Source organism: Python bivittatus, unplaced genomic scaffold, assembly GCF_059951505.1.
Source record: "Python bivittatus isolate LINGU-HERP-01145 unplaced genomic scaffold, Pbiv_v1 ctg000330_np1212, whole genome shotgun sequence".
Lineage (NCBI taxonomy): Eukaryota > Metazoa > Chordata > Lepidosauria > Squamata > Pythonidae > Python > Python bivittatus.
In genome coordinates this window covers 62,208,219-62,235,090 of record NW_028277058.1, presented here as the reverse complement: position 1 = coordinate 62,235,090, position 26,872 = coordinate 62,208,219, and the positions used below count along the sequence as shown (strand labels likewise).

Below are 26,872 nucleotides of genomic sequence, written 5' to 3'. Positions count from 1 at the left end.
ATGTTTTGTAGCCTCTCCCCCAAAACATGCTTCTGGTTCTCAAAGAAGCGTCGAAGCGCCATCTTCTCTCTTGGCAACTTGGAGATGGACATCTGTCAGGGATGAGCCCCCCTGCAAAGGTCACTCTCGGCATTTTCAACTGGGCCAGCAACTCCTGAAATCGAAGGGCAGACCTTGTTAATGTTGCTCTAGTTTTGCTGCTGTTTGTGTTCAATCCTTCTGCTCTCTTCCCTGGCTCTTAGTGTTTTGCAGAACCTATGCAGGCTGCAGCTTGCTCACAGGGGGAGAGCTAAACATAAGGAACCAGGGTGTGTGTGTGTGTGTGTGTTCGTGTGTGTGCGGGCCCTGCCCCAACGTGCCCTTCCCCTTCCAGTCCCCATCTATTCCATAGTGGGGAGAAGGGTTGGAGACGGGTTTACTCACACAGACTTGCCCGTGGGTAGATTTTCTGAGTCACGGCAAACATGAGCATAAGCCTGCTTCGAAGCATAGGGTTGGACAAACGGGGAAGAGGATTGTGTGGGGACCAGGACCTTGGGAATCTGCTTTGAAGGGGTCCCCATACTTGCCTACTAATCCTGGCCAGGCTCTGACCACCAGCCCTGCTTGAAGGCTTTGGACATCTTGGTGATGCTCAAGCGGTTTGGGAAGCAGCCTGTGGCTTTCAGTCAGAGGTTCCTTGAGTGCTGGACGCCAGCCTGCTACCACATGATCCATAGCATGAATGCTTTGTAAGTAGATTGTTTAATTAAGGCACAGAGTTTGCCTCTATCCCATTGTTTCTCAACCTTGGCAACTTTCAGATGTGTGGACTTCAACTCCCAGAATCCCCCAGCCAGCATGGCTGGCTGGGGATTTCTGGGGATTGAAGTCCACACATCTTAAAGTTGCCAAGGTTGACAAACACTGCTCTGTCCTGAAGATTTCAGGGTTCTACTTGCAGTATGTAACAGAAATTAAACATTAACCTGATCCATGACCTACATGTTTGCACCAGACATCAGCATGCAAGTACATAAGGGCAGGATCTGTGTCATGATCCATTGGTTGGGTCGTTGTCATTGCTGGGAGTTGAAGTCCGCACACCTTAAAGTTGCCAAGGTTGAGCAACACTGATTTATACACTATCATTTTGATGTAATACCAGTTTGCTGTGGAAGCCTGTGCTGCTCTCCCCTCTTACAGAATTACCAATAATACATTAAATGTCAACAGAAATGTTCTAACAGGACCCTTAAGATTGCGCATAGCTGGACTCTCTCCTTGTGCCATGGTTGGTTTAGGGAATAAATGATACTTTTCTGGGTTTGCAGAGTAAGCAGTCAACCAGGATTTACACCCCGTAAAAAAGGGCTGAGTTCGTACAATCAGCTGCCGATCAGCAAGCCATGTTTTGCCATGGCACAATGCAGGAATCCACACATTTCCTCTGAGGAAATTGGGAATTTGTAGGAGTCAGCCAACCCCTCCGCTGGAGGGACGATTGAGCTGAGCTTAAAAGGCATGAATGTTTAAGGAAAGACATTAAAATAGAATTTTTGGCCCAGGAGAAATCAGTCTTCCAAGCTGAGTGGACTTGTTCTGGCCTGAAATGCTTGCCACTGAATAGCCCTCAGCCAGCTGGTACTCTTTTACCCATGTTCCACTGCATGGTAGAGGCTCTGACTTCCTTGAGGTCACCAGTTCCAAGACTTTGGGTATCTGCTCCTTGGTCATTCTCTTTATCCCAAAGGAGGTAACTGACTTGAGATGATAGACCGTTAAGCCCACGGTGGTGTTAAGAATAATAAGAGCGAGCCCTAGTTGCGCAACCAGAGTTGGCAATCTCTCCCTTGTGAGTTGGCAATACCTGAAGCTAACGTGAGCAGCAGTCGCCCTGGTTTCCACGCTGTCATCCCGTGGTCGGAGCACAAGGCGTTGTGTCATCTTCATCTCCACGATGTTCTTGAATTCCGCCCCCTCCCGTGAGTCAGTCTTTGCACGGTTTTGCTTGTGAGCTGAAGTCACATGCCCAGACCTGGTGTTCTTGAAGCCACAAGACCTTGTGATAACTCACAGCTTTCCATTTGCGCTTCCTTGCTCCTACTTCCGCCTTGCTGTTTTTTTCCAGCTTCCTCGTCTGTTGGCCACGCTTTTTTAGGTGGTGATAGGCTGCCTGAAAAAGAAAAACAAAAGAATCTCCCAGCGTATTGATATTAATCAGTAAAGCACAACTTAAGCCTAGCTTAACGTGCCCAATAACATGTGTAAAATATGACTTGAACCGCAGAGAAGCAAAACAGCACAGCATAAAACAAGGTGAAATACCCAAGTGGACGTGTGTGTTGTACTCTCTCGGCCATGTGCAATCTATGTGCTCTGATCGCTTTGCATAAAGGAAGCTAGAGGGTCCTGCGCTGTATAAAGAGCTGCTTGGGATAACAGGCACGTCCAGTGCAGCTCAGTGGGGCCCCTGGCTAAGTTTAGGCTGGGACAAGGGTGAGAAATCTTTTGCTGTCCAGGAGCTGCTCTGAAGCTGCAGCAGAAAGTGCAGTGATGTAAAATAGCTGGGGCCAAGAGTTTCAGATTCCTCCCCCCTGCCCTCTCCCCAGTTGGTTAGTTTTATTTTGAACTTATTTTAAGTCTTGCAGTATAGTTTTTATGCATTTTCTGTATGAAAATGGCAGGAAATCACACTGTCAGTTTTCTTTATGTTACAGTTGTGTTCTGAGCAGGTTTTGGAGGCTACAAGAAAGATTTGGCAGTTACATGCAGCTCCCCCTGGGGTTTAGGAGATGCTGTTATTCCTAGTGGCACCGAGTCATTCAGCACATGTAATCTTGCATGCTGTAGTCAGGTAACACGGCATGAACAGCCAGTCACAATGGGGAAGACACGGAAATCTTGTTTTTTACAGAAATACAGATGAACTTGCTTCTTCAGTTTTTCAGTTGCCTCCTAGCTTTGTGTGATGGTACATAATGAGGAGCCAGTGGAGAAAATGCATTGCTTTTTTCCCCAGGTTCTATCTTTTCATGAAATAAATAGCACACACCTTGCTTGAACAGTAGCAGTTCCTGCTCTGAATATATCTGGCCCCTAATATCTGCAGAAGTCCTTCAGAAGGTCCTTCTGGTTTCAGAGGTCTTACTGGGCACGCAGGAGCTTCTGGCCTGTGGAGTAGACTCCCTCAGAAGTTGCTTACAGTCCCCTTTCTCTCCTTTTAGGAGAACAATGCATCTCTTCTTCCAACCTCAGTGTATTAATCATTTGAACACTGACTTTAATTTTTGTACTTTGTGTTTTAGTTCTGTTAGTCTCCTTGAGAATTGAATGTGAATGGAAAAGTCACATATAAATCAAACGTATGTGCAAATAATTACTTTTTCCACTGTGCAGTGCATTCTTTTTCTTATTAATTTTAATTGAATTTTTAAAAAAGAATAATACAATACAATACAAACTAAACTCAGAAAGAAAAATAAAAATAAAGGATAGAAAATAAAAGAAAAAGGAAAGGAAAGGAAAAAAATAAGAAAAAGAGAAAAGAAATATTTAAAGAAGTGACTTCCGATCTTCATCACAACATGTACAAACAACTCCATACATTGTTAACATTTCAGTCCTGGTGTCAGCAAAAAATTATTTCCAAAATCCTATAGCAAAAGTCCTAATATTCCAAATTCGTCTGGTCCCTTACTTCATTTATAACTTTCTTGAATTAAAGTCTTATTTAGCTTTTTGCCATTTATTTCAAATTCTTTAAATTCTTAAGCTTACAGTTTATTTTTCTATTATTTTGGAATGAACGTAAATTCACCAGGTGGCTTTGCAGACTTGTCATTTTGAAGATCTCTGATACCCTTAAAATAATAAATAAGCAATTTCCTAAAGTGATTAGAAAGTAAGGTTTGCGAACTTGGTGTCCTTTAAAAATGTCCTTTAAAAAGACTCCGCCACAATGGTGAGCATGATGGCTGATCCCTTCGTCTCCTGGTGCTCAGACCCGCGGGAGACCTCTGCCCTGTGGTCTCCTTGCAAGGAGCAGCCATCCGGAGCACAAGTGGGGAATCTCCCATCTTCTCCTTTTCCGGAGAGATTCCCCGGGACCAGGCTACTCACTGGTCCTTCAGTCATGGTGGTGTTGGGCCTCTGCTCATTTGGAGACGTGCTAGCTCGCCATTCCTCACCCGGAAGTCCTGTGCTGTGGATTCTTGATGATGAAGGTAGATGCAGAAATCTGAAAAATAAGTAAAAACAACATCTTGACTTTGCTCAACCAGATTGAGTAATCTCCTTTTGTCTGTGGAATTGTCAGTGCTTGTTTAAACATATCCAGATGCTCGTGATGTTTTTGAAAAATGCACATCGGCATTATCTAAACTCCTTTTTCTGCCATAGTCAAGCCCAATTGCACACATAATTTGCATGCCAACTTCCTGAACCGGGCAAATAATGTTTTCCCTTGTACAATAGCCTTTTCTTTCCCATATTTAGCAGAGTCCCTTGAATGTATCTCTCAAAGCATAGAGTGAAAAAGCACCATTCCAGTAGAAGATACCGGTAGTCCCCAACTTAGGGACGACTTCTGTTCCCAAGGTCTGTCCTTAAGTCAAATTTGTATGTAAGCCTGAACAGTAATACCAATACCAATACTTTAATGGCCAAGTATAAAACATACACAAGGAATTTATCTTTGGTGATAACAGCAAAATCAATGGTGCGTTTGGATAAGAGCAAAAAAAATGTTGTATAATACTGTATAAGTCAGTGTTTCTGAACCTCGGCAACTTTAAGATGCGTGGACTTCAACTCCCAGAATTCCCCAGCTAGCAAGTCCACGCATCTTAAAGTTGTTGAGGTTGAGAAACGCTGGTATAAGTAGTATTGTGTAATAAACTCGAATCATTGTGTATTTAACTCAAATTTTGCTACAATAGGCTCCGTTCTTAACTAGGGATCATCTGTAACCCGGGCGTTCTTAACCTGGGACTACCTGTAGTGTGTTGAAGTGTTATTGCTAGAAGAATTCCTACTCTTCCATGGCTGAACATGTAAGAGCTGCTAGGCTCCATCTTTAGCACCTTCACATTCAGATTCTTGGCCAGAAGTATTGGGAAGGACATCTGCTGGAGCGTGTACTCAGAAGAAAATGCTAAGTCACGGTGGATTGCTTGTGAAACTTAATACGTTCACAAAGGTCACATATGTGCATCCACACGAGTTTACTGTCAAGTTGCAGGATGCAGAAGACAAGTGTGAGAAAGGTCCCCCTTTTGCTAGCAATGCTGGGGGTGATGCCACACAGTTGGCACTGATTTCCTGATCTCTCTAAGTTGTAGGGAGACTAAGCCCAAAGGTCCCTAGGTACAGAGATCTAGCAGTCCCACTGGATCCCCTTTCTCGCTTTCCAAATCTCTTTCCTTCTTTTCTAAAACAGTTTATTCAGACCCTTGCAAATAGGTCGGGCCGCAGCTCCGTCAGTTCCTTGGAAATTTATACGAGTATAATCCAGCCGTTCTGTAGGATGCCAAGTTGAGAGAGGGTGGCCTGGAGCTTTTGTCTATTTTGGAGAGCCAAGAAGTAAGATTGGTACGTTTGGGAGAAGAGAAGAACAGGCTTTGAGCCTGGGTTAGTTTTTCGGATTATAACATTCATTTCATGAAAGTAGAAACCCATCCTCAAAGGTCTGGCTGACCTCCGTTCAAGGCATCTCGTGTGACAGTATCGGTTCCGCTGCCCAGACTCGGTCTTCTGCATCTGTTGGCATCTGTTGGCAGACTCTTTCGGGAACAAGATGTGATCCCAGTCGGTGCTAATCCCACAGACTGGATTTTCCTCGTCTGTGACCCTTAGGCCCTTCCTCGGAAGTAGGTCCAGGGGATGGCCCAGGTTAATTCCACCAAAGGAGTCTCCTTGGTCCAAAACAGGCTTGTGATCTGAAATAGCAAGCAAGGCTTCTCACGAAAACAAATGTGTTGTCTTGCGCGCTTTGGATCCTTTGCTAGCGTGGAACCGTTTGCAGGCCCGTTTTTTCCCCCAAAGGTGTGAGACGGATGCTCACCACGCCTTTGCATTCAAGAAGCAGCTCTTTCTTTGTATAACTGAGTTGTCAACCAGTTTTGCGAGGTGCTGACGCACTGCCTTGTGATGGGAGGCTTGCTGAAGTAGTGCTGGCACTCTTTAAAACTACTTTTTGCTCTCCCAAAAGGAGAGGGCCAGGATTTTTCAACCTTGGCCGCTTTAAGACGGGTGGACTTCAACTCCCAGAATTCCCCAGCCAGCATATGCTGGCTGGGGAATTCTGGGAGTTGAAGTCCACCCGTCTTAAAGCGGCCAAGGTTGAGCAACCCTGCTTTAGATAAAGAGTTCTGCAGCGAATAATTCAGAAGCTCTGCTGCACCTGCCTAGAAACTCACAACCTGAGTTTTGGGTTAACTCCAGGGCAGTGGTTCGGATGAGAGTTTAAGCACAGACTGGTAGTCCTTTCTCAAGGAAGGGCAGAAACAGCCACAAGTTGCCAGCAGGATCAAACGGGCAGCACGAGGAAGGGTTGGGGGGGCTTTGCAAAGGGGCATCAGGCAGAGCTTTCCTGAGTCACGGCTGAAGAAAGCTTAAGCCCTCTAAAGCGAGAAATGCCCTTTTCCATCACGCTTTGGACTTAGCGTGGCAGTTCGCTGGTTAGTGCCCGAGGCGCCACGCTGCTTGGCTTGGCAGAGAGAGCCTCTGTGTTTTTGCAGCCTTTATTTTGTACGAGGAGCTACGGTTCTACAGTCAAGATCTGAGTTTGCATATTACGGTTGGTGAATTATTTGAAGCCAGATCACAGGGAGCAGAAAGTAGGGGACCTGTGCTTTATTAGAAGGGGGGCTGGTATCGCGCCAGCCTGGCTCAGACGGGAAAGAAAGCGGTCAGGCTGGCTGGGATTTGTATAACTGTCAACTCACTTCCTACGAAATAATGGAATCTGTTGAGGCCTCCTCTGTGGCTTTTTGGGGTCCCTGTAATGTGCAACCATATTGAAACATCCTGTGGTCTAAACGCAAGGTAGATTAGCGTCTTAACTTGTCTTCACAACTTTTTGGAAAGCTTTACTCTTCCCAGACCACTTAAAAGGGGTTGCATTTGGACATTTGCCCTCTGAATGCATTTTATTTAATTTAAAAATGAGGGCCAACAACAAAGTGTTGTTCTTACAGAGAAGATAAGTTGTGAATTTAAAAGGAAAATAATGTGGATGGGAGCCAGAAGGAACATGGCATTTAAATCATAAATCTTATCCCATCCAGCATTACCTCTGTCCTGGGAATGATTTCAATCCTATTGGAATTTAAAGATGTGCACACACTTGTCCAACACCTCTTTGCCAATTGCTGAATTTAAAATAATCTTTCAAATTGGAGTCGCACCAGCAACTTTTTCAACTTATTAGCAAGGGCCGAATTTGCCATACGTCCTGTATGGTGTCTGGCCTTTCCCTGTTTGTCCTTGATTCTTGCTGTTCCCAATACATTTCTCCAAAATCTCAAGACGAATTTGCAGGAACTTCGCATTTGAGTGGCTGAATTGATTTGGGTGAGCTCAGAGCGCCCTCTAGGGTTTACCGCGAGCATGAAAGCAAGGCCTGTTTCGCTCCACTCCAGAATACAGAACATGGAATACTTGTGATATATATATATATTTTTTTGTCTGCGCTCAGTCATTGCTGACCCTGCAGTGACTGCTTGGATATAGAATGCTGGTAATCCATAGCGTAATTGCAGTTCATGCCGTGATGTCAGCATGAACCTGCCATTTTGGCCAGGGGGAGGTGGGTGTGCATAAATCTTGAGCACAAGAATGAATCCTCCTTGGGGGCTGCTACTTTCGCTTGACGAAGACGGAGCTCGCGTCAAATATTTTAGCACAGCTCTTTCTGAATAAAGGCAGGGTCACGCTTGCCTATACAGTGGAACCTCGGGTTACGAACGCCTCTGTTAACAAGCCATTTTTCCGCCCCTGACACGTGGTCCGTGGCCATTTTCCGCCCCTGACACGTGGTCGTAGGGAGGGGGACTCTCCCTCCAAGCAATAGCCGCCTCCCTGTCCTCCACGCCAGAACGGATTAACGGTAATTACATTGAACCTTATGGGGAAATTTGCTTCGGGTTGCGACCAATTCGGGATGCGACCAGAGTCATGGAACGAATTAAGTTCGTAACCCGAGGTACCACTGTATATGGAATCATAGAGTTGGAAGGGACTTTAGAGGCCACTTGAAGATGCGTGGACTTCAACTCCCAGAATTCCCCAGCCAATTCTGGGAGTTGAAGTCCACGCATCTTCAAGTGGCCAAGGTTGAGAAACACCGAATAGGGAAACGCAACTTCTTTTAACATTAAGGCTGGATGGGCGCTTGTGGGTTGTGTAGTTTTTGTGGGGGATGCCATGCCCCCTTCAGGTAGGCTCTGTGTGTATGCGCACACAGGAGCGCACATGGATCCAGTGCATTGCGAGATCAGCGTGATTAGTATTAAAGCAGGTTTTGTTGACGGGAACAATCTGCGTGTTCTTCTTTCTGTCCACACACTTCTCCTGGGCTGGGAAAAAGGGGCACGTTGCTGTTGTTGCGGTTGTGCCCTTAGGGCCCTCCTTGATAGCACAGGTACGCACATCCTCATGTGGGCTTGCAGGTTCAAGCTTGTTCCCGACAACCCAAGCGTTTATTTAATGGATTTAAGCAAGAGGTATGGCCACCCAACTCGAGCTCCATGACTCCAGGTGGCTTGCAGCCACCCCCAAAACCAGAAAACCCCCCAGTCCCAGTTAAAAAGCAAGCCCCCGTGAACAAGTGACCCGGCTCGCATTCATTCCACCACCGCACCCCTCTTGATGTCACAGCTGGTCCAGACAGGCCTTTTCTCTTTGTGGACTCTTTGGGGCTTTTGGCAATCGCTGTGTAAGGGGCAAAGACTGTCGGAGCAAGGAAGGAGCGCTCCAGTGGGGCCCACCTGCCCTGGGCGAACGGGGCGGCTCCTTGGCCGCTGGGGTCTTGCGCTGTGTACCCTGGAGCCAGCAAGAACGGGCACGCAGACGGACATGCGGGCAGGGCAGACTCACGGACAGCTGCGGGCTTCCCCGGCTACCGCAGCTACTTGTGGGGCATCGGCAAGCCTGCTTTCTCGTCCTCCTGTCCTGTGTGTGACCGGGCTTTTCTTCCCCTTTTCGTCCACATTAAGTCAAGGAGGAATTCTGGGAGTTGAAGTCCATTCATCTTAAAGTGGCCAAGTTTGGACAACACTGGCTTAAGCCCCCCAGTAACTTGTAGGAGTCGATATCAGTCTTGTTCGCTTTCCAGTTGGTTTAAAGCACGGGCAGTTTGAAGAAATAAAGTTTGGTAACATAAAGGGATTATTCTGCATGGCTGTGGTTTGTGGCATCTGCTGCAAAAATTTTACTTTGTTTGTTTGTTACTGAACACATAAAAAATAATAATGAGAAGAGTGACGTTGTTACGAAGTTTTGCAAAATCTTCAATATCTGGCAAATAATTTTGATTGGAAAGGGTCTTGGGGGGACCCCCGGGGTCCTTGGACCATGCATTAAGAAACACTGCTCTAGAGGCTGTCTAGATGTCACTCTTCTCGTTATTATTTTTTATTTGTTTAAAACATAGGGTTTTTTAATGAAAAATATTTATGTTAATATCTAATGGGTTTAATATTGTTACTTTTACATGATTCAGTAAATAAATATTCTACAAATGGGACCATTTTAATTTTGAATATGGCAAATATCAATAAATACGACCTATACAAACAAAAGCTCTTTTGGGGTCCTCCATAATTTTTAAAAGTGGATAAGGGTCCTGAGAGAAGAAAAAGTTTAAGAAATACTGCTCTAGAGATTCTAGATCAATGTTTCTCAATCTCAGCAACTTTTAAGAATTCTGGGAGTTGAAGTCCACATTATCTTAAAATTGTTGAGATTGAGAAATACTGCTCTAGATTGACCACAAGGCCCTCTAAAATTCATATGGTGCCAAGATTCACCTGGGGAAGTGGTCATAGTACAAAAGCATAAAGGGAAAGTCTCCTTTGAATTTATGATGATTTTAGAAATGTATAAGGGTGCCCAGCTTTATGACCACTCTAGGACTCTGGGCTTTGTGAACATGTCCTTGCAGTTTTCTCGGCAGCATCGACATCCATCTAGGGTGAGGAGGATGGGGATACAAATGATGAAATATACATGACATCATCACGAAAATACTGCAACTGATATGCTTGCAGTCAGATGTTCATAAGGACAGCATTTGCTCTGCCTGCATATCATCATCTTTGTAGTGCGCGACTTGGTAACAGTCCAGAAGTGGCTTGTCTACAGCTCTAGGTTTCCCATGGAGGCCTCAATTCATTACTGATGAGGGCATTTTAGGACACCTTCCTCTAATGAAAATCAGAAATCGCGCAGCATGTTGTACAACTAACCCATTTTATTAAAAGGCATAAGCTTTCATGAGATACAGTTGCAGCTTCTGAAAGCTGATGCCTTTGAATAAAGTGGGTTACTGTAGTCACAAAAGTGGTTACCTGTAGAGGAGTATGGAGCTACTGTGGCCTTGAAGGGATATCCAGCGGCCATTAGGAAAATATGAACTTAATCCAGAAAATCGGGAAGGGGTGAAAAAGAAACTCAAGAATGCCCCGCCTTGATTCTCTTTCGTATAAGAGGGAGGGAAAGAGAAATGTGTGTCAGGCTTTCCAGATTCTATTAGCCAAGATCAATAAAGCAGAATTCTAGTGTTTCTTGTGGCGTCTGTTTCCTGCCCTGATCTGACATGGGCTGACATGACCAGACAGCTCCTGATTTTTGGCAACCATCAACTAATATATCTCTCTTTCTACAACTTCCCCTTTTAAGTGAATCAGAAATGCTAGTTTTCCTCTTTGAATTAAGCCTTCTGGTTTTGTCACACTGCAAGCAGTGCTGTATCGGTTTTGCTAAGATCTGTGAAAACAACCTTCATCACACAAGGCTTGTTCTTGCTGGCTTGGCCTGTTGTTGACACAACCACCAAAGGGCTTGAAGTGAATTACATGTGGGATTCTTGGGGAACCAAGGAGAGTGAGCAAACTGTGGGCAAAGACTGGAATGCCTGGACTTTGAATCCTGCCATTTCTGGTCTCTCAGTGTGCGGTGAATTTTCATGCACACTCCTCTCACCACAACCCAACAGAGGGAGCTGCAGGCAAGCCAAAGAGAGTATCTCAGAACAAACCCCCAAGTGTCATGGTTCTCAAAAGTTAATTTTAAATACTTTCAGGCTGGCCTCGTGCCAGGCATCCTTGCTTGGCAGCGGGAAGTCCTGCCAGGCCCTTTCCTTTAGTTACACAAACTTTTAATGCTATCAGATACCAAAGCTACATGTGAGAAGACATCTATTTTGCAGGGCCGGTAAGGAACACCTCCTTGACCTTGGGCCTGATTGATCTCTGGAATCAGGTCTTTGGGTGATGTAATTTATTGGTTCTGCAAGGACTGGGGGTGGATGGGCTGCACGTACCCGCGCCATGGAGCTATATACAGACTACTCAGGTAGTCTGCAATTCATTCGTCTGTCCTAAAAATTGGCGCAGAGGGCTTTCTTTGAAGTATCTGTTTGAGTTCTGGAATCTGAAGCCTTAATCTGGCCAAGGACTTGCGCCACAGACAAAACACCGTCTTCCAGAGAGCCAGCCGTTCTGTCGATTTCTTGAGAAGACACAGCGCAGCCCTTGTGAGTTCTGGTGTTCACACTTGCCTGGCTTTGTAGAGCCAAACCAAAGCCTCCTTACAAACCCACTGTCTCCAAAGTATCTGGGATGGAGAAGTGGGAGAACAGCGAAGGAACCTCTGCTTTCCATTTGCCAGACTGGATGGTGAGTCAACTGTGTTTAGCTTCCATTAATAAGAAGTAGGGGGGGACCCTTGGACTTGAGAGGGGGATTTCCATTGTGTGATGTGCTTTAGCTTGGATTTAATATCTTTTCAAGGCTAAAGTGAGTTAGGTTCAACTCCTCATCCTGACTGTGCTTAGTGAGCAAACTGGCTTGCAAATGGATGAGGGTCAAAATGCCATTTGCACCGTTACTCGGCTTCCTCACAGAGCAGCGTTGCTGGTGAAGATGCATGACCACCTGCTTGCCAACAATGGCAAGATGGGGCCGTCACCCTGGGCGTCAAAAATTTGGGTAATGGGAGGTGAGAAATGGACAATCTAACCTACGGCAATTGCCCTTTGGATTTTCCAGTTGGCAGAAAAGGGGGGGCTTCAGGATGTCCTTGCTGTGACATTGGCAGATGCTTGATCCACAAGAGGATAGACGGGGGGCTTAAAATAGTTGGTCCTTGCTTAGCAAGATAGGTGCTTTTCCTGATGGGAAGTAGATAATTCGCTAGACCCCTTTTTTGCAGAAGTTGATTCTCGCATCTAAACAGGTTCGTCCTCTCCAGGGCTAATCAAAACAGCTTCCTTTTTTCCTGCATAAATTACTTTGCTTTAAATTTAACTGTTTTTGCAGTTACCCCATATGCACTCTTTTTTTTCTTCCTAGTATGTCTTTGCTTCTGAATGAGTTTAAGGTGAATATGAAGTATAAACAGGGCTTCCTTTTTTTAAGCAGGTCCACAATAATGTTGATTTTAAGTTTTATCCTGATGCATTACAGACTCCATATTTCTGGCACACTCAGAATGACAGTGCTTTTTGACACGACTAAATTGCATGATATGAAACAGATACAATAAACTGAACTCTTAATAAAAATGACCACTATTGTAGTGTTATTTTTAATGTTAAAAGAATGGCGAGGTGCTAACGAAGTCGGTTTACAAAATCTAATATCCGGCATGGTTGGGCATATAGTTCTACTGAATGTTATAAATAAGTCTTAGATTTCTTTTCACATATCTTATGCCTCTATCTTTACCAATATCATTTTGGAAGTTTTGCTGACTTGATTTGCAGAGGCATCTCTCTGTTAAAAAAGAAACGTAGAGCAGCTAAAAATAATTAAATGCTCTTAGGTCTGCAGAAGCCTTGACCCATATTCTATCAAGAAGTGTTCCTAAGCTGGAGGAATTGCTCCTTCAAGAGTGAACAGCTTCATCCTGGACGTTTTAGGCAGGAATGTCCCCATGCCCCCTTCTGCATTACTCAAGACACCCCCCCAACCCTTCAGAGATGCTCCTTACATTGCATTATGTTAACTTACCTTAGGATCAGCGTGTACAGGCTTTACAGAACTTTAAGTCCTACCTTCTTCCCACGGCCTCCCTGCCTATTAAGAGTTGACAGAAATAAAAATTGTTGCATGTCTTTATTTTTAGAAGTTGCCAGGACTGATCCTAAACCTTTTATTATCGCCCTTGAAAATGTTTTGGAGTGGAAAGACATTTCCTGGGAATCTGGGTACTTGATGTTGAAGGATCTGATTTCTCCCAGTAGATACCAACTTGGCCAGCAATTATGAAATAGTTTGGTATGGAATTTCTTTTTTTGGGGGGTGGGACCTCTGTAATTGTTACTAACATTAAGAGCAATTTACTCATATTTCCTTTGGAATACTCACACGGTCCTTTTTTTTCCTGGCCTAATGAAGCAGAATCTCTTGGCACACTAAAAACAGCACTTATTTTGCCTTCTTGTTCTGAGATGGTCTTTGGGAGAATATGGTGCAATTAACAGTGGTTGAGCCAGCAGAGTGCCCGTGGGCATTCCAGTTGTGGTTTCCCCGGGGGTGTGTGTGTGTGCTTGGAACAGGTGCTAAATCTTCCAGAGGAGATTTGTTTTTAATAAATTTAAAAATACTTTACCTTGATATTGTAGTGTTAACGGGCACCTGTGTTGAAATTTGAAAATCAATTAATTCTGGCTTTGTTATAGTGCAATTAGCAAAATGAGATATGGCTGACATTATCAAAGGTGACATTCGAGATTGTGTGAGGTTGTTTCGATTATACTTTTCTTATCTTCCTTTCCATATCTCTGAATATGTCAACAATTCCCTCTTTTATGGATGCATTTTGATTTACCTGAACCCTATGCAATTAATTGATTACAAATTTAGTAAAGGGAATCAATTTTTATAACAACCTCTTTCATTGCACTCATTAGTTGTCATAATTGTTGGGTAACTATTAGAGTTTTGCAGAAAGCTTTAATTCTAGGAGCAAAGATAGGATTTCTACATTTAATACAAAATCATGCTTCAGGATTTGTAAATATGTGTCATGGTTTAAAGGCTAGCTTTTAATCCTAGCCTGAACCTGCTATAAGATTAGTTAATTAAAAGAAGATTAGTTTTGTAGAATAATTTGCAAAATAATTAGCTATTAAAATAGCTATTAGATTTTATCTGCTTTTTAATACATTGTTGGCAAATCTGTCATGCATTATAATAGTATCTCAAAATGTAATGGTATGTGGGAAGGACCTTGGGAAACAGGGCAATGAGATGCAACCAGGGGAACAGTCAGATAAAAGGCAGCTGAGCCCACAGCAGGAATGTGGACGGGGCAAGAGGCTTAGAAGGGACCTCCCTAGTTTCTTGGGCTGAAAGGAGACAGGGGAGAGATGTTCTTCTGTTAATGTAGCCTTACAATAAAGTAGAATAAGCTCATCTGGTCTTGTTTCCTGTCTGGTCTGCCTTGTAAGGCTGACACAAACTTACTAAATAACAGCAGTAATAAAAATGTAAAAGCTTTGCAGCAGCAGAATAAACAAATTCAGATAATATTTTTTAAAATCTAGGAAAATGAAAGCTTTTGGCCTGAACCAAAAGTACTGAAGAAGTAAGCTTTGCTGAACCCTTTAGAGGGCATTGCCATGAAGGTGGCATCTGATTGCAAGTTCATCTCTGCTAATTCCAGACAGGGCCTTCAGCCTCAACTTCAGTTCATAGGTTTGTGTGGGATAAAGCAATCAGAAAAGAAGTTCAGAGAAAACACCAGATTGATCATCAAATAACTTTTCTCTTTGACTATAGTCCTAGAAAGCCAAGGAACAGCAAGTATTAAAAAAACGAATTTATTTGCTTTTTAAAAAGAGAGTTTACTGTGTCAGCCATAGCCTGAGTAGCTCCTTCAAGCATTATCAGAATAATGGCTGTATGGAGAAATTGAGACTGCTTGTTATAATAATCATTAATGATGTCCTCTGGGCAGTTGACAGATAAACTCATGAAATAATTAAGTTTAGCCAAGAACGTAAGTTCCAGATAGAAAGGCAAAAGACGAGTGAACAGTCTGTAAGAGCTGCTGTTGGAAAAGCTACACTCAGAAGGTCAGGAACAGAGGGTAAGAACAAAAAAAAATGCTCCTTCTGTTCAAATCTGTCCAGAATAAAAGGAGGATAAAAGAATTAGTCTATCAGCTGCTCAGAGAAGACAGGAAGATGTTAAAAGAAAAGACAGAACTCCTCAACTCTTTTTTTTATTTGGTCTTCTCTGAGAAGAGGATTCTATAAATCAGTTGTAAACTTCAAATGGGTTGAGTGCTCCAGGGCGATAGGAATGGCATCTTAGTTTGCTTAGAGGAGCTCATGGATGATTTGGCTGAAATTTCATGTACTGACTTTGAGACATAGATGATGTGCCAGAGAAATGGGGGAAAGGAAACTTCCCTGTTATCAGAAAGGAAAAGAAAAGAAGAAGAAAAGAGCGAACCCCACACTCATAAGCCCTGGATGATGTTACCTAGCCGGGTAATGAAACGTCTGCAATCAACAAACCAAGCTCAGAGAGCACCGAGGACTCCACACCTGAAGATTGTGCCTGTGCCTGTGGATGTGGATGTGTGTGAGAGCATTCAAGAACTGGAAGAGTTAAATGGGTAGTGTTAATCCTCCCAAGGCTCCAACTCCTGTGACGGCCTTGCCACAGCCTGGAATCTTAACCCTCTGCTAAATCCTTAAAAGTCTTGGCACAAAGTCCTTCTGGTATGTGCAGTTACCGCTCTGGAGGGAGAACTGATGTTGACACTTCGTCTAGAGTTGATGGGGCCCCCCTTGGAGATCTGTGAAGCTTCTCTTTCATAATCCCCTCCTGTTGGTCTAAGGCATCATTTCTCCACCAGGAAGTTTTATTGCACATGGCAGAGCAAGTCTGCTTCTGCACTCCTCAGGTGGGTCTCAGCGTCTTCTCAGGTGTTAACTCCAGGTTAACTGAGGCACACTTGGGGAAGGCAGGGCAGCCCGTCAGCATCTTTAGAAGTTCCTAGTGCCACTCTTGAGAGTGAAGAAATCTAAATATGCGCCAAGGAGTGAGAAAGAGAGAGCTCAGTTCCAGGGGTCAGTTTCTTCCCGAGGTCCAGTGGGTGCAGCAGAGGAAACAATAACTGTTGTTGCAGGATGAGGATGTGGAAAGTAGGAGACAGTCTCGCCTTTTCCATCCACCCAGCTAAAGTTTCCCAAGAGTCTTGCAGGATCTGCTTTCCAGGACCTTTTCATCCAGAATGCGAGGGCTCAAGAACAGCAGCAAGGCCTAGCCATGTTCAAGCCGGGAGCCTGTGTTGGCACGAGAGTGTTCCAGGAAGGCTGAAAAGTCTCCCGTGCTGTGGTACAGTAGAGAAGCTACTAAAAGTGGCACTGAGACATTATCGGTGAAAGGAAGAAAAGGGTCAGCTTTGAATCAGAATGTGCCGCAGAGAAGCACTCTGTGCTACTGAGACCAGACCAAGGGCTGTGTGCGTGTAGTTTTCCAGGAACTGGTGTGAATTGGTGCATAACCCTTTCTATACCTGGTGCCCTCCAGTTACTTCTGGCTCTACAACTTCCAAAGTTGACTTATTTAGTAAATTTATATACTAAATTATATACTAAATTCTGGGAGTTGAAGTCCACCCATCTTAAAGTGGCCAAGGTTGAGAAGCTCTGCCCTAACCCAAACACAGATAGTCCCCATTATGGCTCGCTGCTCTAATGGCGGGATAGGAAAGTGAATTCCAGTTCTAGCAGCCGATTAGCAGTATTTTGAGGACTTTGAGGCTCAGAGATGAAGAACTCCCGGCCCTACAGGAGGCCGGAGGACCTTTTTTTTTTTTAAAAAAGTCCATGTTTGAGGCTTCAATTTACTTGAGAGTTTGAGTTGCCAATTACGGTTGACACTTGGTCTGCTGTTGGATTAACCTCCTTGTATAATTAATCGTGAGCCTCAAGAAGGCTGCTTGTTATGAATAACTGAACTAAGAAACCTTCATCAGCTCCCGCACAAGGAATGGCGAGGTTGAAATGAAAAGACAGCCTGGCCTGGAGAAGCCTTGGGCCAAATCTTCAGTGTCCTGGAGGAAGATGGTCCAGAGAGTCCTGTTGGGTCTTCAGATGGGCCGTTAAGTGCAATCACTCTTCTGAGACCCCTGGCCATTTCCAAATGAGGGCGGTTTCGGAAAACAAGCACTTACTTATGTATTTGTTTGGAACATTTATAGGCCACCCCAATCTGTTATGACGTTGGGCGGCTTACAAAATACGACAGCGTGAATACCGTAAAAACACACCAAGGATATCACCAAAACATGGGGTTGTAGTCGCGGTTGTCGCAAAGGCTGCCTTGTCATGATCATTTCAGGCAAGAACATGTAGTCACGTTGGGCAGGCGGCCGTCTTAGTCCTCCGGTCTGTAAAATAGGTACAACACTCCGCCCTGTCCTGTAGGTAGGGAGTTAAATGAGCAATGAAGAAGGGCATTTCATGATGCCGTAAGAGATGAGGAATATTTCGTTGAACCATATGCCTTGATGCACAGCATTTCCTAGCAAATAGACGAGCATTTCTCAACCTTGGCAACTTTAAGCTGCGTGGACTTCAACTCCCAGAATTCCCCAGCCAGTGTGCTGGCTGGGGAATTCTGGGAGTTGACGTCCACGCAGCTTAAAGTTGCCAAGGTTGAGAAACACTGAATTAGACCTTCCTCCTACAACCTCAGTTCTTGGGGGGGTGGGGGGGCGAGGTTTCAATTCACCCTTCCTTTTCGAAAAATTAAGCACAGCTCCGTCGGAAGCTAAAGGACGCCATCCGCGTACAGGAGAGGATTGCAGAAGGAATCTTGGGACGAACAGACATGGTTTTTGAAAAGGGAGGGAAATCTTTTAAAACTCATCACTGAAACTAAACATCGTCTGTTTGTTCAGGATGCTTGCTGGCTGGGGGCGGGGGGCCAGACAGGCTGGTGTGGCCGTAACAGAAAGGAATATTTTTGCACAGGGCATATCATTACGGCACTTGGTTGCACAGGACAGTTTTCAGTGTTTGCAGTAACAGAACACACTTTAGAGCCCAAGTTTATTTCTGAATATTCATTTTAAAATAACCTAACATTGCTAGGAATGTCTCTATAGGCAGTCCCCTGGTTAAGAATGCCCGGTTTACAGATAGCCCATAATTATGGGTTATTGTAACAAAATTCGAGTTAAATACACAATGGTTCAAGTTCATTGCATAATACTGCTTATACAGCATTATATAATAATATTGTTCTGGCTTATGTACAAATTCAACTTAGGGACAGATCTTGGGAACGGAATTCGTTCTTAAACTGAGGACTCCCTGTACTTAACCCTTGAAGTGTTGTAGCTACTGATCTTCCTACTCAGGAAAGTGTGGCTGTTGCCTTTTATTGTTTAAAATACCAAAAGTTGCCAGGCGGGCATGATATTTTCCAACAATAGAGCCTTTTTTTTCCCCCTTTTTAATTTGAAATTTTCCTATAGTGTTTAATACTTGATATACAAGTGTTGTAGGAGGAGAGCGGAGTTAGTCTATAGCAGCCAAAAGCCAGGAGGAGTCTGGTAGCACCGTTTCCAACTTAGTAATTTTATGGAAAGGTATTGGCTTTCGTGAGCTACAGTTTGCTTCGTCAGATGCATGGAACGGCTATTTTATTCTTTTTTCTGTTTCCTGTTATTGCTAAATTATGTTCTTTTGTTTTTTACTTTTGTTTGTTTTGAGTTTTGTTATTTTTTATTTATTTATATTTATTTATATATCAAATTTATATAACCATTGTTGGGTTTTTTTAAAAAAAAACTCGTAATAAAATAAAATTTTAAAATGGGTAGGCATGATAGTCCTTCATTAAAGAGCTTAACCCCTCACTCTCCGCACAATGTGGTATGAATTTGAAACAGTAAGCATTTCTTTGTACATACCTTTAGAAGTTAACACCAGACTCATATTTTGTGACCTCAGTGGGGCGTCTGCTCAGGTTTCAGTGGACAACCCACCAAAATATGGGGAGGTACTCAGGTTCCCCCATTCTGTGGGCCGGTGCTGTTTTTCAGACACCTTCCCTGTTCTTTGGCTGTCCTAGAATGGTTTGGACTAAAGCTGGTTCATTTGGAGGATACCTCTGTGGCCAGCTTTTAGTCTCTTCGGGAAAGAAAGCTCGACTGAACAGTTGCTCGATCTAATCCAGCTGTGGGCGAGCACGGCATCACGCATCGATGGTCGCTTCTTCAGACTCTCACCATTTCTGAAAATAAGCCTCTTGCCACACAACTAGCAAAATGTGCTCGAGGAAGCTGGTTCCCCACCTGTCTAAGGAGAACGTTGTGAAACCAATGGTTTGCCTTTTTCTTCTAAACAGACGAAAGGGCGAGCAAGACATTTCCCACGTCTTAATTACGGCCCCTCAGGACAGATGAAGGATGCTTTGGTGACCGACTCACAGGACACAGCGGTTCATCTTCCGTCTGTCGTATCCCAGTCGTAGCGTTTTCCCTTGCAGCTATCAAGACACAAGGGTTGTCTAAGCACGGGATGTTTAAAGAGGGCTGGGGCATGGGCTAAGGTGCAGTTTGGAGGTCTCTGTTGCAGATTTGGGAGGGCCACTTTTTAGCAGTCTTTTAACAACCACTGCCAAGCCACGCTGTAGGCTTTACTTCCAGGCAGCCCTGCAAAAAAGCCGGTGGATGCGTTCTTTTGGGTCTGCACTCTTGAGTGCCGGGTGGTGGCCGAATGAGGGTTTTTTTTCCTCTTGGAAAGTAAGAACAAACCTATCTACGAGCCCCTGGCCTTCCTCCTTCCTCTCTTTTGTCAAGGAGGTACCAAAATTAAGAAAGAAGCACAGCACGTGTTTGGGTTTGGGGCCCTGTATTCTCAAATAAAAAGGTCAGCAACTGGTGGAAAGGAATAAGGGAAGGGAAAAGTTCTTTTTAAGAAGATCAGAGAATCACAGGAAACTTACAGCAAAGGTAGGATTTAAAATAATCATGGAAGATAACCAATAGAGACAAATGAAGTTAAAAGCAGACGGGATGACAATATTAAAAGCCAGTACAAACAGAAAGGTGAAATTACCGAAACATTTGTAGAGAGAATTTATTCACAAACCAGCTCCACTTGTCAAACAGAAAAGCACCAGAAACACGCACAGAGGGAGAAATGTCAAATGAATAGGCAGGTTTCAGAAAAGGTGAACGGACACAAAATTAAGATAGACCCCTTCAGATCATGGATTTAGAGATGGGTACCAAGAGGACTGTGGACTGCAGGGAGGACCGATCAACCAGACCATCATCACCAAATCAAGAGGGGACGATCAACAAGCAGAAATTCATATACTTCTGGCTTGTGATGTTGGTAGATGATGAACTAGAAACAGGTGAAAGGGAAGGCAGTTGATAAGACGAAGAAACAGGATCACGAATGCCCCAAAATGGATCTGAAACCACTGGGGACAGGTCGAGATGGGCTCCATGCAGTCACTGGGAGTCAGGTTGGGCCAACCCTGGCTTTTTTGCAAGAGATATTAACCGGCTGTAGAAGAACACAAAATCTTGCAATTGCTCTAAAGCGGAGCAATATTTTCAAAGGGGTGGGTGGGTGGGGAACAGCTCTCTTCAGGTTTGGTTAATAAATGCCTTTATTGTTTCAGTTGCTTGTTAGTTAACTTTATTCTAATGGCGTCTGTTTAAGCATGATCTGAGGCTGAGAAGAGGGAGGTTGAGAAAGAGGGGGAGAGGCTGAATTTAAAAGGTGCCTAATTACTGAGTTAATTATAACAGGCAAAAAATATGTACTGGTTATATAAATAAGCTATTGTTACGCATATATGAGGCAGGCTATTTTGGAAACCACAGCTTAATGATGTTGCGGTTAGGGTAATAAAAATTAAAGGAGAGGGAAAAAATGGGAGGGGGAAGGTGAAATAAGCAGTAAGGTTTGGTTTGCTAAGGACATGTGCCTTTTCACACTCTGCTTCTTCTCCTGTGAAATGGAGCCCTGGAAAGAGAGTTGAAGCCACCAAGTCCTCAATCTCGATCTCAGCCTCTCCTCCCCTCCCCTCCCATCTTCCCTCCCCAAGCAAAGAGGTGAAACCAGAGCAGGCAGGATTGCCAGTGCAGGAAAGGTATAAAGGGACGGCCACCTGCCTCTCAGGTGCTGGCTCCAAGAGAGCTTCAGGACACAGCACCATGCCTGGTCAGAAGAAGTCCACGGGGAATGGTGACTTGGAGATTAAAGCCAAGGTGAGGGGATTTGTCAGTTAGCAGAGGTCCCATTCTGTCTGCCTTCCCCATTTTTTTTGGAGACAACTGAAACTTTAACCTCGGAGCATCCCTCTCTCAGCCACAGTTTCTCCGCACTCCGGGCAGTAGTGGCTGGTGGATGGAATTGGCCTTCACCATTTGCCTCGGGGTAGATGGATGGTTCCGTTGGTGGGAGCAGTGGGCTCCGGTGGCAAGAGGTGCAGAATTCAACCTCAGTTGGTCCTCATGGAACAGGGTCTTGGGGTTGATGGATGACGTGTCCTTTTGGCAAATTGAGTGTCTTAATCTTCATAGCAGTGAGGCCTGCCACATGGCAGGAGAACCAGGTTTGGAAGTTGCTTTACTGGACATAGAAGTCACCATGCAAGAATCAGGTTGCTCCATGGGACAACCTGTCCTGAGGTAGTGAATGTCTTAGCTCACTGGTAACTCTGACAGAGGCTGTGATTGTCAAGTTCTGATGTTTAGACAAGTTTCTTTTAGGAGGACAAACTGAGGAGTTATCTTAGATCTGAACCTGCTGAATAAAACTTCAGAAACGGAACTGTACAGTATTTCGAATTAAAAATGGTTGGGTTTTTGCTGTACTGCCAGGAACTTTCACCAGATAAGTACCTCAAGCTCACGTTTCAGAGCTTTTGTTCTATCTTACGCTCATCAAGGCATTAGAGCAGTGTTTCTCAACCTGGGCCACTTTAAGATGTGTGGACTTCAACTCCCAGAATGCTGGCTGGGGAATTCTGGGAGTTGAAGTCCACACGTCTTAAAGTGGCCCAGGTTGAGAAACACTGCATTAGAGTAATAAGAGTTGGAAGGGATGTTAGAGGTCGTCTAATCCAATCTCCTGCTCAGAGCTAGATCCACTGAAGTACCCTGAGAGAGGACCATCAGCCTCTGTAGGGTGATCTCTTGCAATGGAAAACTCTGGTCTGACAATGGAACAGTGACTTCCCATGATCTGGACTCTCTGCTCCTGTTAATGCACCTCAAGATGGCATTTGCCTTTTTAGCACACTGCTGGTGTGTGTTTAACTTGCGGTCAGCAGGGCTATTGAGATCCCCTTCACATACACTACAAGCTAGGTCTCCCCCATCCTGCATTTGGGTCTCAGATTTTCCTCCCCAGATGCAGAGCTTTACATTTCTCCCTGGTAAATTCCGTCCCACTCAGTTCAGCCTGCTGCTCGAGCCCGTCTAGATGTTTTTGAATGGCCTTTCCTTCATCTAAAGCATCAACCACCCCTCCCAGCTTGTGGGTCATTTGCAAACTTGAGTGTTCCCTCAACTCCTTCATCCAAGTCTTGGATAAAACTCTTGGACATGACAGGGCCCGGGACAGAGCCTTACAGCCCTCCCTGCAGCGCTTCTCTCCAACCTGAAAGGGTCATGAATGAGTGCTCTTGGGGGACAGTCATTCAGCTGATGTGAGTCCATCTAACAGGAGTAACACTTGGCCCATTTATCGGTCTGGATTAGTACTGGGTATAGTTGCTAGCAGCAATTCTTTGGAATCTAACAAGAGCCTTTCACCGCTGCCAACCTGCTTAGTGGAGATCTACATCTCTAGCACTTCCATCATCCTGGAATGACCTTTAGGAGGAACAAGTCACTGGGGAAGTTGGGTTGGTGCAAGGAGCTCATGGTCTCTCATTGAATAAGGAGAAAGTTGCTTTCCACAGATTAGATACAGCAAATTTAACTGCTCCTTTGTTTGATAGGAGACTAAATTCAGCTGGTTTTTCAACATTCCAGTTCCTTCGCTCTTTGGTAAAACCTACTGGGGCTGTTTTATATTACTGGACTTGGCCTGAGTGAGATGGTTTAGCCACGGTACGCGTGAGACCACAACCAGTCAGCTCTTTTCTACCACCACGCCCAGGGCATATGGTCTGATGGCAAACTATACTTCCTCCTATGGTGCAAACTCAGCTGGCTGCTGGCTGGGGAATTCTGGGAGTCAGAGCTGCCACCCAACCCAACATCCTTCATTGCAGAACCTGCTCTGAGCTGGGCATCCCCAAGTCCCTTAAGTGATTCTGGGGTGGAGGTAGCGATCCCTGGTGCAGAAGCAGTATTTGAGATAGCTGTGTGTGACATAAAAGTCAAGAATGGGCAATGGACACAGGATACAGGACTCAGGAACTCCCACTTAAACATGGAGCCTTGCAAACATCATGTATATAGATTTTGCGGTATTCCCTCCAAACCATTGCAGACTTAACATTCCTTATCTTGTTCGAGCTGGAAATTAATTTTGAGATTTCTCAGGAATGCATTGGTGTGCAAGAAACAGCTACCATCTCTAGTGTTGACTGCGTAAGAAATTCAAGGTCATCTGTTACATTTGTCCTTGTAAATAACTTATTAAATCTGAGCATTCGATTAAATGGCATTTCTGGAAATCAAGTGACATTGTCAATTCAGTTGGTCAGAGACCAGCCCCCTTGCAGTTATGGGAAAAAGGGTTTGGATTGGAGTGTGGGTCGCTGTCCCCTCCACCGTCCCTGAAGTGCTGTTAGGTTGATCCTATTGAGCAAATACATAAAAATGGACAGAATTTGGGGATTCTTGGCTGGTGAAAGCAGTGACTGAGTCTGATTTGTGAATTTCTGTGGAATAGAATTGTTTTTGTCTTCTCCTTTTTAATACCTGGAAAAAACGTGGAAGATAGTTGTCTTCTTCCTTGTTTTAATATTATGAAAACAACTCTGTGTATTTTGCTTGGTATTTTTTATTAACATTATATTGAGCATCAACATGTACAGTTGTAGTAACTATCTGTCCGTCTATAGCAGTGTTCCTCAACCTTGGCAGCTTTCAGAGGTGTGGACTTCAACTCCCAGAATTCCCCAGCCAGCAAGGCTGGCTGGGGAATTCTGGGAATTGAAGTTCACACCTCTGGAAGCTGCCACGGTAGAGAAACACTGATCTATTGACATCATCTTCTTTGAAATTATATCTCTGTTTTAAATTTTACTTTCGCCTGTCACTTTTGGCATCTGCCATTGGGGAGGGTCATTCAGAAGAGGGCAGACAATCTTTTGCGCTTTTAATATTTTTTAACACCCCCCCCCCCCAGGCCCAACTTGGTTTGTTGATGGGACTCTTGATCATCTCAATCAACTACACGTGGCAGAGATGTTCCTAGAGGGGCCGGGGCAGAATTTTCTGTAACGAAATAGATGCCCTATGTCTAGCAGGATCGCAAAAACCCTGATTTAGGGCTTTTTAAGAGGAACTCCAGCAGCATGATCTTGGAGGGGCTTTGGAGTCATGCAGTTAGTGTGCAAAATTAGATCACCAGGGACGAGGGGTGGCTGCTGAGTCAGAGAGCTCCCCTTTGCAAGAAGGGAGAAAACCGTCAACAGTGTTTGTTGCAAGTGTCAAGCAAAGACCCTCTGGGACGCTGAGACGTTTGACCATGTTTAGAGTGGTTTAAGTGCAGAGCTCTTAAATTGGGATGTGGCTGAGTGAGCAAAGGTAAAACAAACCTGGAAGATAGTTGTGATTTCCTTAATATCGGGTGGGACTGATAGAGGGGAAGTCGCGAAGCTATTAAGTGCCTTGAGAAGGCTTCTGGATGAAGAAAGCGCGGCTGAGTCTGACTACAGCGCCGTTCTCTGTTTGACCTTAATTCTTCTGTCCGTGCCCCCTTTGCTAAGTCTGGGTTTCTCTTTTCATAGATCCAGTTTGCTGACCAAAAGCAAGAATTCAACAAGCGCCCCACGAAGATCGGCCGCCGTTCGCTATCCCGTTCCATTTCTCAGTCATCGACGGACAGTTACAGCTCCGGTACGTGCTTCTCGGAGACCTTTTCGGGCCTCTCCTGTCCTGTCCCCTGCTTCCGAATTGTTACACAGAATTCATTGCCACAGGATGCAGTAAACGGTTTGGAAAGGCGTTTTGAAAACTTCATGACAGGGAGGGAGGTCTTAACAACATCCTTCCCCACAACGGTGCAGAGGAGCCTCCATATCAAGGGCCAGTATACCACTGAAAACTCACTGGTGGGAAGCAAAGCAGGACGGAGCAAAGGCCTTCAGGGCTTGTTTGTGGGGTAGCTTAGATTGAAACCAAATTGATTGCCATCGTGACTGAAATCAAGAAGGCTGAAATCACTCATCAGGGAGATTCGGTAATAATCATTTCTGGTAAAAGCATCTTTGATGTAGATTTTCTTTTTGGAAAGTATGTGCCCTATCATGCAACTCTTTGAGCCAGAATCGTTTCAGATTCATTCTCATTAAAAAGGCAGCGATGGTAAGAAGGCTTAAAGGCGAAAGCGGTTCCTTTAATCCTTTCTTTAAAAAAGGATTTTTATCTGTCCTTCCTGCCTGCAAGGTGCCATATAGCTCCCTTCCGTAGCGTTTCCAAAGTATTGTGCCTGCTGGCCTAGGAGGAGTTGAGAAAGCACGTATGCTCATTTGGCCCTAGGGGAGCACGGCCGTGCTAGTGCAAAACTTGGGAGAAGTGGGTGGGGGGTTCGTGACAGACCTGGAGGACCTCCCGTTAGGAAGAATCCGCTACAGCCAGAGATGTCCCAGTGAGGTTCAACTGCCGGTAGCTTTCCCCTGGCGCATCTTTGTTTTAAGAATGAGATCCAAGATGATGCTTGATTCCATCCTGTCTTTGGAACTTAAGCTCACAATGCTTATTTATGACTCCACTCCAGTCTCTGATTGTGACCGAGCTTGAGTAGGTACAGAGCAGTCCCAGAAGGGAGTTTGCCTTCCATGTGCACGTCGGGGATCCTTCCTTACGAAAAGGAAGACTTTCCCACCGATCGGATGGATGCCCCAAGGATCTTCTCTTGCGAGTCTGTGGACGATGCTATTCCTGCTGCAGCTCAATTTACAGTTCGGTCACAAGAAAGAAAGCCGAGTCGTATTCTGGGTAGATCAGTGGAAAGAGGTAGAGAAGGCTTACAGTGACTCTATATCAGTGTTTCTCCACCTCGGCAACTTTAAGATGGGTGGACTTGAACTCCCAGAATTCCCCAGCCAGCTATGCTGGCTGGGGAATTCTGGGAGTTGAAGTCCACGCATCTTAAAGTTGTCGAGGTGGAGAAACGCTGCTCTATAAGAAAGGTTTTCGCAAGACTCTGGCTTGCGGAAACTTACTTGCTGAAATGATAGCAGAATCGTTGCATTAGGACTGAACGGCCTTTTGTCAAATGGTACTGTTTGGCTATCAATCAAAAATTGCATCCTCAAAGAGAAAGGGGATCGCGCTATCCGTAAGAGTTAGTTTCTTGAGTTCAGGTTCTAGAGGCGAAAGATCCACTTGATTGCTTTACAGACCTGATTCCTGGAGCATAAGGAGCTTGATTTGGTACATTAGCCTACAAAATACAGTTACCCCTTCTCTGTGTGTGGCACTGTAATGGCAG

The 26,872-nt window shown here is 44.6% G+C and overlaps 1 protein-coding gene across 2 annotated transcripts in view; it reads left to right on the top strand.

The window, feature by feature from the left end:
- AHCYL2 (adenosylhomocysteinase like 2) overlaps positions 1-26,872 on the top strand; it is an 86,126-nt gene that overhangs the window by 33,523 nt on the left and 25,731 nt on the right. The window contains exons 1-2 of one of the 2 annotated variants that reach the window (XM_088141463.1): positions 11,616-11,879; positions 25,167-25,275. In XM_088141463.1, coding sequence (XP_087997589.1) covers positions 11,823-11,879; positions 25,167-25,275 — 166 coding nt within the window. In that variant the 5' untranslated portion in view covers positions 11,616-11,822. Of the gene's footprint in view, positions 1-11,615; positions 11,880-25,166; positions 25,276-26,872 lie in introns of those variants that run through there. The other variant, XM_088141462.1, reaches the window with a different exon arrangement.